The sequence below is a fragment of the Nothoprocta perdicaria genome, unplaced genomic scaffold (assembly GCF_003342845.1).
Source record: "Nothoprocta perdicaria isolate Ctin4 unplaced genomic scaffold, notPer1 scaffold_25, whole genome shotgun sequence".
Classification (NCBI taxonomy): Eukaryota; Metazoa; Chordata; class Aves; order Tinamiformes; family Tinamidae; genus Nothoprocta; species Nothoprocta perdicaria.
Window position 1 is genome coordinate 4621677 of NW_020455477.1, and position 21169 is coordinate 4642845.

The 21169-nt window shown below is 37.0% G+C and overlaps 1 protein-coding gene across 2 annotated transcripts in view; it reads right to left on the bottom strand.

The window, feature by feature from the left end:
- Window positions 1-15489, bottom strand: part of ATR (ATR serine/threonine kinase) — a 33314-nt gene extending 17825 nt beyond the window's left edge. Inside the window, exons 1-22 of one of the 2 annotated variants that reach the window (XM_026040076.1) lie at window positions 15431-15489; window positions 13891-13982; window positions 13345-13488; window positions 11866-12755; window positions 10923-11113; window positions 10480-10671; window positions 10087-10313; window positions 9191-9343; window positions 8782-8980; window positions 7922-8175; window positions 7427-7617; window positions 7177-7277; window positions 6696-6867; window positions 6006-6173; window positions 5000-5194; window positions 4429-4614; window positions 3930-4022; window positions 2762-2892; window positions 2418-2561; window positions 1831-1924; window positions 938-1063; window positions 114-320 (exon numbers count right to left, since the gene is read on the bottom strand). In XM_026040076.1, coding sequence (XP_025895861.1) covers window positions 114-320; window positions 938-1063; window positions 1831-1924; window positions 2418-2561; window positions 2762-2892; window positions 3930-4022; window positions 4429-4614; window positions 5000-5194; window positions 6006-6173; window positions 6696-6867; window positions 7177-7277; window positions 7427-7617; window positions 7922-8175; window positions 8782-8980; window positions 9191-9343; window positions 10087-10313; window positions 10480-10671; window positions 10923-11113; window positions 11866-12755; window positions 13345-13488; window positions 13891-13982; window positions 15431-15489 — 4209 coding nt within the window. Of the gene's footprint in view, window positions 1-113; window positions 321-937; window positions 1064-1830; window positions 1925-2417; window positions 2562-2761; window positions 2893-3929; window positions 4023-4428; window positions 4615-4999; window positions 5195-6005; window positions 6174-6695; window positions 6868-7176; window positions 7278-7426; window positions 7618-7921; window positions 8176-8781; window positions 8981-9190; window positions 9344-10086; window positions 10314-10479; window positions 10672-10922; window positions 11114-11865; window positions 12756-13344; window positions 13489-13890; window positions 13983-15430 lie in introns of those variants that run through there. The other variant, XM_026040077.1, reaches the window with a different exon arrangement.
- Between the last annotated feature and the right edge of the window lie 5680 nt (window positions 15490-21169).

The following is a 21169-nucleotide window of genomic DNA, read 5'->3' on the forward strand; positions in this document are numbered from 1 at the left end:
TTTAGAACAGAAAACACAAAAAAACAGAAGGCCTAAAGATACTGAAATCCATATTCCCTATGACTTTTTAAAGATTTTAACGATGAACAAGTAGATACAGCAACAATCCTTACCACAAATGTAAAATGTTTTCCTTGAGTTTCACTTGTTGAAAAATCCAGTCTGCCAGGGTCTATGGCTCCCAGCTCACCTAAACATTCTCCACAAAGCAGTCGGGCTTGAGAATTTGCATCCTGGCAGCCGATCAAAAGTACAGTAACCAGCTGAGAGATGACCGGCTCCACAGTTTCACTGTCTGTTACATACTTGATCAATGTTTCCTAGGAAGTCAAAAAATAAAAATGAGTGTTCTAAAACTGTGATCATAATAAATATATCATATCAGAAATTTTACAAATTTAACTCAATTTTGATTATTTGGTATTGCATTTACTTATGACTTTAGGATAGTCACTGAAATACTGTCTTTGTGTAACTATAGCTCAGTTTCCCTGCATTCTTTGTTCATACAGAAAGAACTGCACAAAAGAAAAAAAATGCTTAACTAGTATTGACTTCATGGCCAATACTGTCTCCCACCATCATACACATCTCTACTATTTTTTTTTTTTTTTTTTTTAATCTTTGCTTGTCTTCTTATCAAGCATCTCTCATCTTTTCTACATTTTGTTTTTCCACATATCTGTCCATCACCTCTTCCTGTGTTCTGACAGTTCCCTTGGACTTTTTTTTATTCAGCTGTTGTTCTAACTCTTAGTTTCACTGCCATTTGTAACTTTATTATTTTATATTCATTACTCATTTCTTTACTCTTGTTTATACATAGTCTGTGAGTTCTTCAAGTCCTTTAATGATTGACCACCACCCTAATGAACTTCCTTTCTCATGTGGACCCAGATTTGCTTCATTTTTAATTCTGTTCAAAATGACTCTATACCTGATTTCTATATAATGTTTCTTTCAGACTGGTAAGTGCATGGATACGAACATCCACATTCTCATGCTGGATAGCTCTCATGGACAGCTGCAGCGTTGTCTGCAAGTCAGTGCTTTTGGAGGATTCCTGAACAAAACACAGAGCAAAAAGTTCAAGTTAACCGCAATATAAACACAGTTAAACAGCATCTCAAAGAACACAAGGGGCTACCCATATGTAATTTACCCACATTCTTACCGATATCTGTATTTCACTATTTCGTTGTGTTTTAAAAAACATTTCTCCAAAGGTGATATATTTGTAGTTTTGCTTATAATTCCTAATGTAAAGAAGATTACAAACTTGCTTTGAGCATTTCATTATCTAAAATGGAGTTAACTTTTACTCTTGGTATTTCATTCATACTAAATAATTGCTACTTTCCATCTATTTTCTAACTTTTCTGTAGGCGATAAAAAAATGAATCATACAGTATTCCTATAAAGTAGACAAACTTGGTAACTTCAAAATGCAATACAGAAGAGGAACCTAATTTACAGTAGTCTCTCTTGCAACACACTCATTGACAAAGCTAATATTGTAATCCTCCAAGACTAAAGAGGCTTCCAAGATTAAAAACAAAAAACAAAACAAAACAAACGCCCCCCCCCCCCAAAAAAAGGAAAAAACATAAATAAATAAAATGAAGGATCAGGAAATATTATAGAACAGAAATGCTAAATATGAGCATGCTTCACTCTTAAAGAAGGGTAAGAACCTGCTTCAAGGTCTTCCTGTTAAACAAAAGCTCTAGTTTGCCGAAAAGATGTTTTCCACTGAATAATTCAACAATAAATTTTACATGTATTCTCAACTGTCATCAATTCATTCAATGCATAAGAAAATAACTGTACCTTTCTATATTCCTGAAGGACTACTTGAATTTCTTTTAGTTCTGGAAGGTCAGGCAGAAAGTATATTTCATGCAAAAAGTCACGGACTGCATCCCTAGTAGTTAAGAAAAAAATACATTACAAAGAACATGGCAAACATCAATGGGATTAGAAAAATATTTTTAAAAAAAACAACAATAAAATATCATCACTGGAAGAATAAAGGTGCTGACTCTGCTTACTAAAAGAAGCAAAAGAACTCATTTCTCTCAACTTCCATATCTGTATACTCTAGCTGCAACTGCCAAATTAAAATAAGTAGTGCTTGGAGTAAATGATAGCAATCATTGTTACTCTGTTTATGTGGCTTGTAGAGGCAAGCTATAGGTGACTAATGCAAAACTGCAGAATCTGAAAAAAAATAAAGAAAGAATAGAAAAGCAGTGTGAACAAACTCTAATTTGGCCAAATCGTAACATATTTTTTCTAAGGACAGTATACAGACACAAGAGTTTCTCATCAGTGCTAAGCAACTTTAATTTTAAGTTATCTCTCTTCTTATTACAGTGCCTAATAATCCATTTAACTGAGAACATTTTGTACAGTACCTGTTCTCAACTATGAGAAAATAAAATATGGCTGTAGTTTCCTTTGGCTGAATATGGATAAGGGGCAATAATGCTACTATTACATGACTAAGTAGAGAACCAAGATAAGAATGGTCCAGGCTTCGAACAAAACAATCCCAGGCTCTAAACAAGAAAAGACAACAAAAAATAAGACAAATAAACAATAATAAACAATATAATAAAAATGCCTCAGCATAGAGACATTTCTAGCGAGTCATGAGAAACACTTTACGTTATTTCAGCTCTATGATTCAGTCTAAAAAACAGGTTGTGTTCAAGGGCAGAAATGGCAGATATGTTAATATTTGGGTACACTACCCCACCTGCAACACAGTTCTGGAAAGTCATCTTTGTATCTTAGACCTGTTCTCAACGTAGTCATCATCTTTACTCTTACTGAACTGATATGTTTTGGACCCATAAGCTTCATTAAAGACATAAGACTGTTTAGGGCCTAAGTACAAACAGAAAAAAAAATCATTTGAATATATTAGGTACTCAGTAAGTTACAATATAAGCATATGTAATACTACAGTCAGGCTACCCTGTCTTAACAAGCCATACTCTATAAACTATGTGGGGTATCAAAGTTCCACTTTCAGCGTACCCCAAGATGGTTAAACCAATGCATTCAATCTATCTCCAGTGAAAACACACTCAAGCTTGATACTTCAATTAAAAAATGTGGATCAGCAAAAAAGAGAATGAAAACAAGGCTGGAATGACAGGATTGTAATCAGAAAAAAAAAGTAATTTAAGCTGCAGCATGTTGGTAAATTGAGGAAGGAAGATTTAGAGACACCAAAGTGTATGGTTACAGAAGTTTACATGACTGTCTGCATGTCCAAAATGTTACAAGCAGGAAGGTGTAGCTTTCAAAAATACAAAGAAAAAAAAGATCAATAAACTTGCATATAAAAATAAAAGATAAGACATAAAACTTTTGGCAGAAGTAACTGGAAAGCTCCAGGGTCAGCAGGAATGATTAGAGAACACAAAGATGCAAGAAAAAGCAGCAGATGTTTCGGTCACATTTTTTGTAACACAACATTGGAATGTTCAACATGATGCATCAGTAACAGGCAGAAATCTGAGCCTGAGGAATGGGCATGAAAGGGGAGATTCACAACGAAAGAGAAGACAGAAAGACAGAAACAGTAACACAGCAGAAGGAATGTTAAACAAATTAAGAAACTCAGAAAACAAAGACACAGGACTAGGAAAACAAGAGCACCTCAGCATGAATAGGGAATCAGAAGCAAAAGGTTTGCATGAAAATACTTAGAAAAAAATACAATCTACATAAAGGCTGCTTTGGTTCTACTTCTAACCTACAGAAATCATCTGCACTACCTCTCTAGAGTGGCTAAAGAGAAAAACTTGTTTTTCCCAGGACTATCCACTTTCAAAAATTGTATGGGAATCTATCTCTGGAATATTAAAGTAGTCCTGCTTGTTTCTGTTTCAATATTCAGAACTAGGTTGACTCACCATTTTTTTATCCTCAATGCCAACACTGGAACTCAACAACTGCATGTTAAAAAAGGCCAAAATACCAAGCAATTTAGGTTGCAGATAATCAGCCTGGGGAAAAAAATAAAAGCAAAAGAACAAATAATCCAAATTTATTATATGAAATAGCAACAGTTAAATATGCTAGTTCTGAAAAGACAAACGAGAAGAATACCAAAGGATCTATCTCACTACTCCTTAAGGTGTATCAGTGTTCAGGGAAATTCTTTTACTACTCCTACTCCTCAATAAAGGCCTTTTTTTTTTTTTTTTAACTGCATACTTGGTATATACCTCTCTATTACAGAAATTCCAGATATAAAATTAGAGGTTTCATATATAAGATTGGAAGCAATAGCCTTTCCACTACTATTTGCTTAAACCAGGATATATAGGTGGCGTTCCAAGTACAGTAGGCATTCAGACTGAGGAAAAGAATAGTCAACAAAAAAACCCACAAACATTTTGATCTCCTTACCATTTGCTCTGGGGATGTTATTTCTCTAGGTCCTTGATAGGGATCATCATGAGATGCAAATGAAGCCAATATTGATAAACCATTGAAGACCTGTTGATAGTGTTCTCCTATACGTAGCAGTAACTCATTATGCAGTCCCTGGTAGTCCTGCCTCAGCAAGCTACCCAGCTCTATCTCAGTCTCATTCTGTAATCAAATATCATAGAGAAACCAAATCTTAATTTCATCAGTGAAATTAGTATGCCAGAAACAGGAAACACTAGACTTCCGTAAGACTAACTGTAAGAACCTAACTGTTGACTAACTGTAAGAACCTAAGGGAACGCTTCCAACTAGTCGAGCACCTAATTCAGTTCTCAGGACCTCTGAAGAGAGGAAAAAAATTTCAACATTTTCACAGAGCCAATGGAACAAATTGCAAATAGTGAAAAAAAAAATCTGTACATATAAAATCCTCATGGATTTTTTTTTTTGCCATACCCAAGCTAAAACAAAGCAGGAAGAAAACAGCTCATTGTTTATCTATCCTTGCTTTTAATCTACATGTATAAATTAACAAATGCCAATTTACCTTGAGGTAATGAAGTGCTCGCTCAAGCTCATCCTTTGAGCAGGAGCAGACCAAATGAGAGAAGATGTACTTGAAGTTGTTGATTAAAATCTCTCTTCGGTTTACATTCAGCTGTTTTGCTATGGTTCGAATGAGCATGGAGGCTGCAGGACTGGCTTTGGCTGCCAGATCAGGCAGCAAAACTTGTAGGGTCCGCTAGTAAATTAAGAACACTGGTTAGGAGGAAGAAAACAAACACCCACACTCCAAGAAGTCCAGGATTTGGTTTTGTTCCCTTTGTGTCAGTATGGGCATCAGCCATTTATGCCCATATACATAGGTATGAAGAATTCCACTAAGTTGGAAAACATCCAGTCATGAATGCAGCTAAAATAAAAAGGTTTTTTTTGGTTTTTTTATTTCCCTTCCTGTTTTTAGGTAGGTACTTCATTTAACTAGTACTAGGAGAAGCATCCAAGGACAAGGTGAGTTAACTTTTTTGTCCATTCACATTCTCCACAAAAGAAAATGCTAAAATACAATCTCAAACCTCAAAACTAGAACTCAACTAAAACACTGCTCACCTGTCATGTTCCCCATCTACTAACACAAGTATGAAAAGAAAACATATGAACTATTTCAAATCAAACCAGTTCCAGAAGTGTTCTATCTTCAAAACAATGAATCTATTTTCATCAATTGAAAAAGGAAAGTAAACATAGCAAAAGCACACTTAAAAAGAACCCCTCCAAGGTACTACATTGCTAAGCCAGAGGCACTTGCTGAGTATTCCAGACCCTGGAAAGCTTCTAACCCATCGCACCTCTAGCACTGTAGCCACAGGGTAATTCTGAGATAGGTTTGTTCTTCCTGCAACTCCCTGTTATTGCAATTCCAAGTAAATCTAATTCTAGTCAACAGCAGCAATAACAGAAAAAATTCCCATCTGTGATATTCAAAGAAAAATGACAGACTAAACATTTACAAGCATACAAAAATCAAAAGTGAAAAGGAACAATCAACTTACTGAGAGAAAGCGATTTAGATCTGGAAAATCAAATACATTGGCAATTTCAGATAACATGTCCAAAGCCATTTCTCTCTGGTGAGCAGCTTCTTGTTTCTGCAGCTCATTACCCTGGCATGGACTATTCAGGACTGCCATCTGACTGGAGTGCAGAGATTCCACTAGAAACTAAGCACCAGGAAATATTATTTTTTCACATTATTTTCCCCCTTTTTTACTCCCTAAAAATAAATACAGAAGTTCCACTTCTCTTCCTTTGCACATGTTTTCCATTCTCATTCATCACACATCCATCCCAAAGTAATAATCATGGATCTATCTCAATTACCATTTACTGAATACCTTTAATTTTGTAAACTTTAACTCCAAAATGGCTCACAAATAAAATATTATTAAAAATCAGGAAATTTTAAAAAGGTTTTTTAAAAATTTAAGCAGAATTCTTTTCAGATGACAAATATACCCAAAACCCCAATCCATCACTGCAGTATTACCCTTGTAATAACGGGCAAATTCAATTTCCATTTTACATATCCTGGTCTCCCGTGGCCAGGGTGCTATACCATAGTTCCTCTATTTCAACACTTCACTTTGTTCAATTCTTCATGAAAATTACAAAGACATATTAAATACACACCAAAAAGAATCCAAATACATGCCTATGCAAATCAGTATCTCTCTCCTCCTTACCTGACAGATAGGCTTCTTGTACTGACTGAAAAAAGCTTGAAGTTTTATAGATTTAGCTGCTGCCAGGGACCGAATTTCTGTATATGCTGCTCCAGCCACAGAAGCTGACTTGGACAATAAACAGTGCAACAAATGCAAAAGAGCAAATGGTACCAAATCTCCTTTTGATGCCCTTACAAAGTAAACACAATAAAGAAAAAAAAATTACTAAAACAACTTAAAACTATACAAGAATTATATAACTACAATACAAAACAACTCTCACCATTGTATTTTAATTGGCTTACCTGTACTTATTATTAAAGGACAGAAAAAATGAGGGATACTCTGCATGAAATAAAGGCTCATACAGTTCCAAATGATTCTAGATGAGGACTGAGCTTGAAAAAAGTATATTTAAACTTATATTTACATTTGTACAAAAAGTTATTCTGTAATACTGACAATTATTTTGCAATTTTCAAAATATCGTCAAAAGTACCTTCCAATATCTCCTGTTGTGAGAATCAGAGTATCCTTTAGCTCATTATTTCTTGATATTTTGGCTTTTGTATAGGCTTCTTTCATTCTTGAAACAAAGAGCTAGAAACACAAAGGGAAAAAAAACACGCAAAAATTATTTGAAAATACTGGTATTAGTGAACCAAAATCATATTAAGTTAGCGGAAACAACAGAATACACACAATAAACAAACAGAAAACACCAAGAAAAAAAATAAACAGGAATTCACCTCTTTTATGAATTCCTCTTCAGAGGTCAATGATTCCAGAATGTTCTTTATACAGTCACTAAAAGCCACTCTCACATCTTTGTCTGGATCTTCCATTAGATTTAATAAAGACCCAAGAAGAACTTTTACACTAGATTCATCACTGTTGAAGTCCAGATGCTTGCAAAGATGAGGTATATTTTCTATAAATGCTGAGAGGAATCGTTTGGAAGAGGGAAGAAAAAGATACTTTTAGCACTTCTAAACACCAGCAAACTAAAAAGCTATTTAAAAATCAGAAGTCAAGGATTTTAGACTTTCAGACACAGTCAGAGAACAAAATTAAGCCAAATTAAGACTAATACCAACAAGAACAAATATTAGCATAGATATCAAGTGAAATAGAAGATGTCAAGCACCATTACAGCTATAAAAACACAACACAGAAAAAATAATCAACAGATAGAAGTATAGTGGCTTAGTACTTTGTACAGACAGCAAACTTAAGTCACATACCTAGCTTGACTGAACTAGATTCTTTGTTCTCAAGAAGGCTAAGAAATGGCTTGAAAACATAGGCTTGCACAGTTTTTTCATGAGCTGAAGTCATAGTAAGGTTGCTACATAAGATATCACAATTAACATGCTTAATATCGGAGTCCATTAAGGAAGGTCTTATACTGAATGTGCCAGAAAAACAGCACGCTAATTGTCCAACTATAGCAGCACAAGCCTCCTTGACAAGCTCAGACTCATCTTCGATTTGATTTCTGAAATGGAAATAAAAATAAAGCCATTTTAGTAAACTGTTTACCCATTAAATTGCATTTCTACATTGTCCAAATTCTCTAACTATACTGAGACCATTACCAGGACCATTTAAAGGATCTGTCTCACTAAAATGTCCTTTTGCTTTTCAGACCACTGTGAGGCTTCAAGAGTACGAAATTACACTGGTGCATGCTAGGTCCTGCATATTGTAAGGAAATTTAAAACTACAAAGAGCAGCATAGAAAAGAGCAAGACAAATATACAAAAGGAGGGGAAAAAAATGAAGCATCTCAAAAAACAGAGAGACCTTTAGACAAACATCATTTAAGTTTCACTGACAAAAAGATCTTAGTTTAAATCTACTACTGAGGATTGAGCTCTTTAACTGCTGAAGTAGTTGGCATTTTGACAAGGTAGGTGAACACTGTTCTATCACACATCGTCACTTATGCCTATCCACTGATGCCTCTCATAACCTCTCAGATGGAGACTATATACATGTTAAATGAAGCATTAATGGTGCTTACAACATAAGTTTTATATACACAATTTTCTTCTCATATAAAGAATGAAAAGTAAAATGAAAAGTAAAATTAAACACATACAAAAGCGTTTTTGGAATCATACTGTAGGACTGCACATTCGATGGATGAAGCAAGACAGAGAAACTTTTAACACAAGTGGCCCGAATTACTTCATGGGAACTTTGGAGTGCCCAATGATAAACAGATTTTCTCCAGTCCAAATGTATGTTTCTTGGGAAGAGAGATAGGAGGAATACACACCATGACTGAGTCTGAGGTGCTGAAGAGAAAAAACAAAATAAAACAGTAAATTCACATATTTATTATATTCATAAATGAGTTAATATAGTCATTATACACAATATTTAAAAATTGGAAATCTTTAATCTTCAAAGAGGTCACAGAAGATTAAATTGCTTTAAAGTAAAATTGGTGCATAAAAAAATGTAATCAAAACCATAATATGTTTTAAATATTCTAATATACTTACAGAAACTACGTGCAGTTTGTTGACTCAGAAGTAGAGGATCATACCCAAAAGCAGACGATTTAAAAGAAGAGTTATCAGAATGGTTATAAATCCATGGCAGAGACAGCATTCCACATAAGTTATCAAGAATCTGATCACTCAGTGGAATTTTTACTAGGGAGAGGAGAAAAAAAAGAAAAAAACAGAAGCACATTTATACTTCCATATAGTTTACAAAATACATATTTTATACTCTTAATTTGCTAAATTTCCTATCAACAAAAGTCAGTGTCAATACTCACTACCACATGTTTCTATTCCACATTTTAGGAGGTATAATAAGTAATGCAGTGCTACAGCAAATAAAAATTGTGTGAAACGACTAGCAGCATTTTACTTCCATGTGCACTAGAACAAATAAAACTTGGCTATTTCAGGATGTGTATGAGCAATGTGAGGTGGACTCCATTATGTCTAGTAAGCTGAAATCACACTGTCACTTTGATCTTAGTTGAGTCCTCCATCCAACTAAATACTTTTAGAAAATAGGTATGTACTTCTTTTGTGTATACTATCTGTACACTAAATTTTGGTGAAAGCAGTCAGAAGATCTGAAAGCTTTGGGTGAAACAGATATACACACAGAAGCAGCATGCCTTACTTTTAAAAATAAAAGTAGACAAAAAGTATTGCCTACAAAATCAAATTCTTACAAAAGTTCATATTGCCATGTAGGCTTTATCAGAACAAAAATAAAGAGAAATGAAGACTTACAAACGGCTAGTTTTGTACAGGAAATGAGTTCTAATGTAAGACATAGAATTTCAAGCCATACACCACAACAAAACCAATTCCGTTTTACCTGCGTTTCTAGTTTTCAAGACCAGCAAAATATGTGGTACTTTAGAATTTCTCACCTTGTGTATACAGCAAAGCATCTAAGATTTTCACTATTCTGTCAATGACTTGTTCCAGTTTAACAATTTGCGCAGCAGCTTCTAATAGGTTCTTACAGACTTTCACAATTCTTGTGATAAAATCAGAGGAAATCCATGAGAGTTGTATATTCACCAAAGAATCTGATGAGCTGGAAGGATCCTTAGAAGTGTCAGTGTTGCGTGGATGAGTTATTTGACAAGCTATACTGTTTTTTAAAAACAAAAACAAAACAAAAAATCACAATTAGCACAATTCAGTGCATTTAACACTACAAGCAAAGTGACCGTGAAAGTATAATCCAATTAATACTTAGGAAATCTACACAAGTCACACAAAACTAATGGCTTCTATTTTCACCTTGGCACATTTACCTTGTGGAATCTGGAGGAGAACAATGAACTATGCATAGAGCAGCTAGTCGCAGTATTATAGCAATTCCTTCTACAGCCTGAAGAATATCCGCTGTCAGAATTTCTTGCTCTAGAAGAAATATTAAGGATGCAGCTTTCTTTGTGATTGCATTCCATAGGGTGCTCTTCATTTTCATGTTCACAAGACTAGGTCTGTAATTTAACAACACCAATTACTTCTCAAACACACACTTTTTCAGAAATTAGAAATCAACATAATCAAAACAGAGCTACTCAATCCTGGATATAGGACTACTACATCATTAGGAAAAGTTGTCTTTTCCTAGAGAGAAAACAGTTTGATGCAGTTGCTATGAGGAAATTGCCTCAAAAAAAAATAGCACATTTGGTTATTATTTACTAGCCAATTCACTATGAAAGTGGTAACTGAATATATGTCATACCTTACTGGTAGAGGTGATTTCTTTGGACGTTTTGTTTGTAGGCTTAATCTTTGCCTTTTCTCTGGAACTTCATCACTGCTGCTGCTCCACCCATCAGTATCAGAAGTGTCTAGCTGGTTTTCATGGTGAAGCTCTTGAATAATTTCTTCTGCTTGTGTTTTTAATGCTATATAAAGTGGACTCACCAGATACTAGAATAGACAAATAGCAGAGACACCACGAGGCCAAATCTTACTTTCCAAAGACATGATAAATTGTTTCCAACTCAAAGTATAAAGAATATCACAAAATTCTTTAAAAAGAGAGTCTTCTCTTTAAGAGTCTTAGTTAAACGATGTAAGCTTTTATAAGTAATGATATTTCTCAAGTTTCAGTTGGAATTGCTAATGCTGGTTCTTTCATTCAGCTTGTTCAGCCCTCTTTTGGGACTATTGAAAGTTTCTTCATTTTTGCCACAGTACCTGGCTGCTGACGCCAAGGTAGAAACAAGCTTAAGGCACAAGTGATACAGATGTGGGTGTATGGGGTAGAATATTCAGCATGTTGTTTTGTCTTAAAGCTTTCTGAGTCCCTGCCCTCAACAAATATGACTAAAAATTAGACTAAATTTCTAACAGAGTTAGAAAATAAGAGCAAACTGAATAAAATGAAATTATTTGTCAAATTCCCCTTGTTTTTTACTGTGACACCTCTATTTTATATTATGATTACAGACAGTTCCTTGTACTTGCACAGCCTCTCCCTATTTTAGTGTGCCTTAAAAGTAGTGTTCAGATATAGTCAATTTTTCCAAGAACTGTAACCTGTAAAATCATGTGAGCCAGCTCAGAATATCAAACTATTTAACTAAAACAATAATTCTTAGGTTTTTTTCTTTGCACAGATGTAGTTTTTTGTACATTACCCTTTCTCATGTAAAAACAGTTTTTAAAAATTAACTTACCTCTTGTTCTTCCTGAGTACCAAGGACATTCACAAAAATTTTGCATATGGTACTGACATGGACTTTTCTTACTTGTAAGGCAGACTCATAGCCAGCTGGAACAATCTCCAGAAAATATTGCAGTATATGACAAAAAGCAGATTTCAGCTTTTCAGACTGAAGACACCTAAACACTTCACCTTCAAACAATGCACAAAGCTTCTCGAGCAGCATATTCAAGTAGACAGGTTCAATATTTCTGTAAGAACCTGCTTCAAATGGCAGCAAAGTCTTCACCAAAAGTAAGAGTGGCTCTTCAAAGAGTCTTGATTGTTCAACATCCATTTCAAGTACTGACTGTAAAATTCCAAAAAAGACTGTGAAAAAAACACTGCCCAGCTGTTCTGGAGGACCTCCCAAATGAATTAACTTTATTAAAAATGTAATTGCCAAGGCTTTAACTTTCGGACTACCATACTCCAAAAGGGAACAACCTATCCCCCATAGAATAGTATCTTGTCTTACAAAAAACACATCTGCAACAATGTCTGTCAGAATAGACATTAATATAACTTCCAAACTTTCCACATTAGGCATGCCCATGAGCTGTAAGGGTGCCAATCTTAAATATCCAACATCGTCACTTGTATTGCTTGAAAATCTCTTTACAGTCACTGGCCAGAGTAGCACATCTCCCCATAGATGCTTTTGTGCGTCTCTCTCATGCAGGAAGATTAAGTCTTGGAAAAGCTGTAGCAAGTCCTTTGTTAATACTTCAAAAATGGAGCAACACTTCATTTTGAAAAGTAGTAGTAAAGAACAGATAACATCACAGATATTCTTGTGCAAAGTGCAACAGTTAGGAGATGCAGCAATTCGGAGAAGCCTCGTTATGATCCAGTTACTAAATTCTAGAAGAATAAAAAAGAACTAGCACACAGAAAACATTTTTTACAATAAAAACAAAAGTTTATATTAAAACCATCTTCTTGAGAAAAAAAATAAAAGTCTGCTCATCAATAAAATCATATATCTTCTTAAGATAAATGCATTTGGACTTGGTAAACAGAACATCACCACAGAGGCAAAAGACCTTTTAGTGGAGGAAAAAACAAAGGCATTATAAAAATGCCTTTTTAAGACAAACAAGCAAATGGAAGTTAGGCTAGGTTCCATTCACCTACATTTTCTACATTTCTGAAAAAGATTTAGGAAATGATAATGGGTTCAGGATATCTCCCCAACAGGAAGAGGGCAATATCTTAGCAACTAAACAACAGTAATGAACAAGATCAGAACTCTGTCCTGATATACATGTTGATAAATTTCCATTATCAAAAGTGCAAAACAACTTATAAATATAAAAGGGTATATTGTAAGTTTAACTTATAAATGCTATACTAGCAAGGGAACAAAAATGGGGGAAAAGGGAGACTGTATGATCCCATGGGGAGAAAAATGAAATTAATACAAGTTTTCAAAGCTTTTCTACAGTCTTACCAATGCAACTGCATTCAGTTTCCTCCTGATTTCCATCCACGTTCACAAACATAAGGGGGGAAGACTTCATGATATGTTGAATAAAATCAAGCAGCATTACAGAACTTGGCTGTGAATCAGATTTCTTAATAAGCTCCAAAGCAACTACAAGTGAGGAAAAAAAAAAACCACGAATTAGTACCATGATAAAGCAAATTCACAGACTTTGTTGATACTTAAGAAAGAAGAAAATTATTATATAAAATATTACGATGTGGTATTAAACTTGCATATTTCAATTGTGTAGTCCTCACAAGTGCTTTATAAATACTTTTTAGTTATACATTTGACTTATGTTACTTCATATCATAACACCAAGGATTTCATCATGCAAACTATTTCAAAAAAAAGTCATAAGTCACACTCTATTCAGCTATTACATTTTTATTGCACTGTAATTCACCATATAGCTACAATTTATTTGTGGCAGGAATTACATAAAGCAGAAACAAACACACACAGGACAAAATAAGCGATCCCTTTAAAAGCAAGAGACGTAATACTTACCAACGTCCACATCTGTAAGAATTCTGTCAATGAACTGGCAGAGTATCTGTCTTGGTTTCCGCACAACGGAATTGTATTCTTCTGGATTAGCACTGATGTTAAAAAATAAACAAGACAACATTATTTTACCAATTGGATATTGGATTTTACCAATACCCACCATAAATAATAATTAACTGAAGCGTATACCAGCAACAGTGTAGAACACTGAAATGAGTAGTTTTTGCTTCTGGAAGTCTTGAGAATACTACAAGTTCATTTTGCATTTTAGTGACCAGAAAGCTATCTTTTTCTCTTTTGTCCTCATTTTTCAAAAGAATGAAGTTTTATGAGGTGCTAAAAACTTTTTTTTATTGCTATATATGATTAAATCTATCTCTGATCCACTAATGATTTGACACAAAAAACAGTGCGCATTTACATTTATGGGATTATAAACAGAACAGCTGAGGTGCAGAAAAATAAAATTAAGAATCTATTTCAATTTTGGAATTACAAATAATACTCAACTGACAGGCTGCCAGTACACCAAGTAAGAGGAGTCAACAGCAACACCTCTGATGGCTACAGCACCAGCATATGCTGAGGTTAAATCTTCAGTACGCACTTGCACTTCAACATCCACTACTTGTGTATCACAACACAATGCTACCGTATTTACTTTCACAGAAAACTATCATTTCAACATTAGAGAAAAACTTTTATCTCTGTAATAAGCCTTGAAACAGGCCTTCGCTGTAAAAACCTTTTACACCAGTTTGATATTTGCAGCTTTAATAAATTGAGCTAAACAGAAGAAATTCTTTATTTTTGAAGGTATGCGTAGCAAATGACTGTACTAACTTCATGTTTCAGGGGTGAGTAGGTTCATTTCACCTGGTACAAGGAAAACTGCAGCTTGGCACATGACACACACAGTTGGGATGCTTTCAGAGAAGGCCACAGATGGGATTGCAGCCTCAGTATCTATCTTCCGAGGCAGAGCACCTTTCCCACTGCATGAACAATGAGCGTATGTGTTTTACCACCAACCGGAAAGGCTCAAAAACACCTTTAATTCCGGCATTACCTCAAGAAGGAAAAAACAAGTAGTGCCACATCCTGAACATAAAAATGGAGCCTATTTCAGCATCTGCGCGGTGGCGTGCCTACTACTTTTTTACTTTACATGAAGAACAAAGAAGGCTGCTGCAGCCACAACATTCCTCTCAGAAATCTTCTGTTCACTTTAGACACAAATATTTTGCACCTTTTAACTGAGCGGTGACACACGGCAAGTAAACCTGCACACAGCCCTGACCAGGGAGGCTCCACAACAGCAGGACGGGGCGGAGGGCGGCAGGCTGCGGGCACCTGGAGGGCACTGGAACCTCTCCCCCTGCCGGGTGCGCCCACGCCAGGAGCGCGGCACAAGGGCGGATTCCTCAGGGCCCACAGGTCACCGAACGCCCGGCGGCCCGCGCCGACCCGCTGGGCTGCCCCTGCCTGTCCGCGGCCCCACGCTCCCCCGCGCCCGGGGAGGCTGCCCCGAGCGCCCTACCTGGCGAGCTCGCGCAGCGCGGGGATCATAGAGGCCATCTCGAGGCCCTGCTCCGCCATGGCGCCCGCTTTAAAACGCGCGGCGCGCCAACGGCACCAAGAACGGCGGCCGGCAGGGGCCAAAACGCTGCCGCTGTCGTGCGCGGGGGCGGGGCTTTCTCCCGGCTGCCCCGCCCCATCGGGGCTTAAAGGCGCCGCCGCCAGCGGGTGCCGCGTACGGGTGGGGGGCGCGAATGGTGCGTGGCAGTCGTGCCGCCTGCGGAGGGAGAGCCGGGCTGCAGCCATGGGGGCGCCCGCAGGCTCTGGGGAGCGGGGCGGGCTGAGGAAACCCTGCCGAGTCCCCGCTCCGCCGCCCGGCCCCGCGGCTGCCGGCGCCCAGGCCGTTCGTGCGGGCGAGGTCCCGGGCCGCCGCCCGCGCTCGCATTGGCGCCGGGCGCTGCCGCCCCGCCCCGGGCCGCCGCAGGTGGCGGCCCCGCGGCACTGCGGGCGGCGGCGGCGGCAGGTAGGCAGCGGGCGCCCGCGCGCTCCGTGGCTTTGCTGGCTGGCTTTGGCTTTACCTGTGTGTTTATTATTGTTATTATTATTTTTTCGGTGTGCACTAGTATCTGTTCCTCTTATATGGGTGGAATAATTATGTTTGATTGCATAACTGCTTTTAAAAAGTCATAAGGGTTACTTAGGTGCTGTGCAATGTGCCTAAGGTAACCTGTTTTTTCTCCCTGGAGAGAAAAGGAGCTGCGGGTGTTGGCAGGTGGTGTGAGGGTGGGTGTTGCCTTGGGGTCCCCCGGGGGAACCCTGCCCACCGAGCGAGTCCGAGACCTCTGGAGAAGAGGGAATGTAAGCGGCCTTCTGTGCATGGGTACTCATGGCAGGAGGGCGCCTGGCAGCAGAGAGAGGTCTGAACTTTGCCTTCCCCGTTTGGGAGCCTTGCACTTTCTGCCTTTTTTTTTTTATGAAGGTCTTAGCATTGTTCCTGGGCTGAAATAAAATCCCCTCAGAGGCTTCTAGTGTTGTTGCCTGTTTCCACTGCTCTGTGCGTGTCTCTTGCATGTAAAACAGTGCAGGAAACAAAGTGGGTGCATCTGTTTATTGCCATTGCTGATTCATTTCACATGCAGGCTTTTAGCTTTAGCTGCTAATCAGCTTTTTCAGTCATAACTGCTTATTTTTATCTGGTGAAATACACGTTGGCAGCTGGAAAGGTCAGCAGAGTTTTGTATGAAATGTTCAAGAGGGTATTTGGGTATTTCAAGAAATGTTGCAAAACATAATTAAATTTCAACTTAAATTACCTTTCAATGCTTGAAATGTTTTCTAGTAGCTGACTGTAAAATATTAGCCCTTTGAGATTCTACCTAGCCTATCTTAAATATTTTGTTAGGTAAAACTTCAATACTGTAGCAAGACGAGGTATGCCTGGGTTTTGATACTAATTTTATTTTGAATGGAGAATATTCTATGCTATTTAAATATATGCTTATCTTTATTGTCAGAATAACATTTTAAATATGAACTGTTAATTTACCTTATGGAAGGGGGTGATTTGCACTAACTGTTGATTTGAAGTAGGGTGAAACTCTCAGGTCATCCTATCATCATAACTTGGGATCCCAACAGATACTTAGCTCTTTCCCTCAAGTCTGTAAGTCTCCTAATTCAACAGAGAGATCCTGCTAATACAGCTATTGTAGAGACACTTTTGTTTGGTGTAAGTAGGGTTTTATAGAAATTCATGATGCGGTTACTCCAAGCACGTATCAGACATGTTTTTTAGGCTTTCTTGTAGGAAAGCTTTCTCCTGCATCTCATAGCAATGCAGAGTTGGTATTGGTGAATAGTTGTACAGAAATCCTAGCTTGCAGAACACAGGAAAATTCAGGCAGGGAGGTAGAGCTAGCTATCAGATGTAGTATGTACAGTATTGTCAAGATCTCTGTGGGTTTTGATTTTGTTTTCTTTAATCCCCCCCAACACACACCTGAACACTCAGGCCTGCCTCTTTGCCTTCAGTTGCTGCTTTTCCACACAGGACACTTATCTCAATTTCCTCCTAACACTGAGTAAGACAGAGTGACAAGGACACATTGACTCTTGTTCCTTCTGCTGCAAGCTCATTGGGAAACAGAGAGGAACATAGTGTTGCTCTTGGGGCTCTTGGGTGATTGTGTGTGAGATACTGTTTGCTAATGTGACCACAGATGAATCTCAGCTGTCCCCTGTAGGTAGATACAAGTGTTTTTACAAGGATCTAAATGCTCCTGCACGCTCTGCCGCCTGGGTGAATTGGGAAATACGGATATTGTACAGACTGATAGGGGGTCAAAGGAGGAACAGCCAGGAGGGTGCAGGGGGCTCTTTGGAGGTGTACTGAGTGGCTTAATGTCATATCAAGGTGTGTTTATGGTTTATCACTTGCATGGTTGCTGAAATAACACCCAATAGTCTATATGATGACTTAATTTCCATATATAGCCATGGAAATGGTTGTCAGAGGAGCTGACCTTTGAACGTGTTGAATTGTTCTGGTACATCATAAAAACATATATTCTGGGAAGCTGTATTTCCTTCTATACCTGTATTGCCTAAACAACTTGGCTAGAGAGAAAAGGTGCAGGTTAAAATTATATTTGGTCCTGGATGTTGGTTGATACTTTTTCCCCCTTTTTAATGAAGAATGAGCAAAATGGAGAATAGCAAAAAACTGAATAGTGAATGTTGGTAAGGGCCATTGCCAGCCGACAGCTGGAAAGCAGAAATGTGTAAATTCAACCCCCTTACAAAAGTAAGGAAAGAAAATATAAAATAGATAAACTTCTCACATCTCACTCTATATAATCTAATCCTGGTCCTGCAAATGTTCATCTGTATGTTTGCTGTATGAATAATCCTGCTTACGTACTTATGAGTATTCGTGTAGTAAAAATAAATGTCTGAGTAATTGGAGAGATAGAGAGACTGTTAGATTTTGCATTCATTGGGAACCTGACATTATTATTTATATAGCAGCAAGCATTGTGTTTTGCTTATCCACAAACATGGCTTATTTTAAAAAATAATAATAAAAAACCAGTTGCTTCTGTGTTCTGTATCTGTCGTTTATGTTTCTTGCTTTGTAGTAGCAAGAAGTAGCAAATAAAATTCTAAAGGCTGACAGCTTTGCCATAAGCTTAGAAATGTATTTATTATCAGAAGCGGTGTTACAACATTGCTATTTTTTGAGATGATAATTCTTGAATAAAAGATGCCTGGAATCTACTTCCTTATGGCAAAACTTTCAAAATCTTAAATCCTGATTTAAGAATATATTCTCTAACTGTAAGAATGACTCATCAGGAAGAATGTCTGCATGGTTTCATAGGCTCCTGTGAAACTGTTAGTCACAGTAGAAAATTTTTCAGTATTTTAAAATGCCACTTAAAGTTTATTTGAAAGGTCCAAATGTTTTAATTAGGTTCTTTTTATTACAAAAACTGTTAAAAGAAAATCTGAATAGCTCTGTTAGCGACATTTTTATATGTTTTAGAAGAAAATTTTCATATCAGGAGAAATTGTTTTTATTTGATTCTATTTCACACTACTCAAGAGTAGAGTAGAGTTTTTGCATGGGAAGCTTGATAAAAGTTATTCAGAGTGTTGTTAAATATGAGTTTTCTGATTATCTTCCATGGCTCACTGTAGAAACCAATGAAATGGGAGAAGGAAGGGTAGTCATAGTTTCAGGCTTCTGTTCTTTGTTGTAAGCAAAAAAAATGGGATATATTGTGTATATATCTTGTAGTAGTACCACTTCCGTTTTGGAAGAGGGCTTTTTTTCCCTAGTAAGAGTGTGGTTTTGGATATTTATTTCCCAGTAATTAGGACTTGCACTACTCCAAGAGATTTTTGTCAATGGAAGGGATATCACTGTTGCAGCAAATGATGTGAAAATATCTACACTAAAGCCATACTGAAGTACAACTATAAAGGTATGGTTATATCCACGTATATAGATATACTCATATAATGTCTAAGTCACTGGGATATATGAAAAACTTCATAATCTTGGTAATAACTGTTGCTATTAAAGATCTCAAAATCACTAGGTCTAAATAAATGGATTAAGTAAATGTAGATTTATAGAAATACCAACCAGTAAAAGGATGAGATCTGGGTAAACAGGATTATTACTGTAACAGGCTTTGTACTGTGCCTGATAAATTTGGAATTTATTGTTTCCTTATGAGTTCTGGAAAAAGAAACCTAGCTAAGTGAGTGCCCTGACTTTTGAATCCAAAAGTAATTTTGAAGGTTTCCCCCGTGGGCCTGTGTAGCACCACGCTGCTATTTCCTTTCAACTATGATTTTCACGGAGCAAGCAGTTGACCAATGATCAAGCTAAGTGTGCAAAGGGGTTTTAACAATAAAGATGGTAACCAGCATCAGCCAGATGAAGTTAAATATGAATCAGGAGTTCTAGGTTACTGCTGTCTGCAGCTCTGCAGTACAGTCGCATCATGCCACTTGTATAAAGGATTTTTAAGTGTCACTGTTGCTGCATGTGTTTAAACAAGGACTACAAAATGAAGCAGTAAGAGTCACTCCCTGTTTGTGGTGAAGTTAGGTGACTCCAGCTTTGATTCATCTGGTCCCACTCAGTAAATGCTGGATGCCATTCATGAGCTTTGTTGCCTTTTTATTTGCTTTCATATTTCTAAATGTAAGTTGCTTGATAAATTTCTGGAGGGGGGCTTAGTTACTGCTGTTAAATGCATTTTGGAAGAGAATAAATGTTATATGTCACAGTAGCTCAGCAGTGAGGCTGCTGTTGCTCAGCAATATGTTATGTATAAAGTATTTTACGTGCTTCGATGTGCATGCGTTTGTTGCAAAAGAGATTATCAACCCACACTCAGGGTTTTCTTGCAGATATTTGCTTATTTATTATAGCTACTAGTAAAAAAAGCTAATGCTGGATCCAATATCATCATGTTTAATTCACTTAGCATAGTAACCTTATCATCTTTGTAATAATTTTTTTGTTTGGACTGAGAAACACTGGTATATAGTAAAGCTGAATGAGTAGGGCAGATGTTACCAGCATGATTGTATTTACTTAAATGGTAATTTAAAGGATTTGTCTCAGTCTGAGCTTCAGGATCTAGCTATTACTTATAAGTAGATTTCAGATAGTTGGAAGGAACTCTGATCTTTGCCATGTCTTGTGTTCTCATGAGTCACTAATAATACAGGACTTTTTTCTAGAAGTGATAGGTTTCTAGTAGCTGTTCATGACAGTAAAGGGATTGGTACCATCTTTAAAAGCTAAATCTGAGCTTCAAGCATTTTTTTTTTAACTGATAAATTAGTAAAGACATTTAAACATTTAAAGCAGTGTTTCTCAACAAAATAAACATATGTTCTGTGGTTAATTGGGTGCTGCTTTGGTGTTAATGCTATCTAGACAGTGCTTCGCTAGGATGCCATTTTAGAGTTGTAGTCTCTTTTTCAGCTGGACTCCACAGTCAGAGAAGGATAGATCAGTAATAGTGGGAAAGCTTTCTCCTTTGTTTTGAAATGAGAATACAGAAGGCAGGAATACTGATAGCTTGCTTGCTGATGCACAGTAAATGTTTGCCATGTTTAGGAATATAAAAAATAGGGATTTTAGATTACTGTTTAATGCTCAAAGCATTGAATTCTCTTCATGAGTTCTGTTGCATGATTTGCCACTGTGTAAAGTGTAAATGAACAGCAGGAGAGG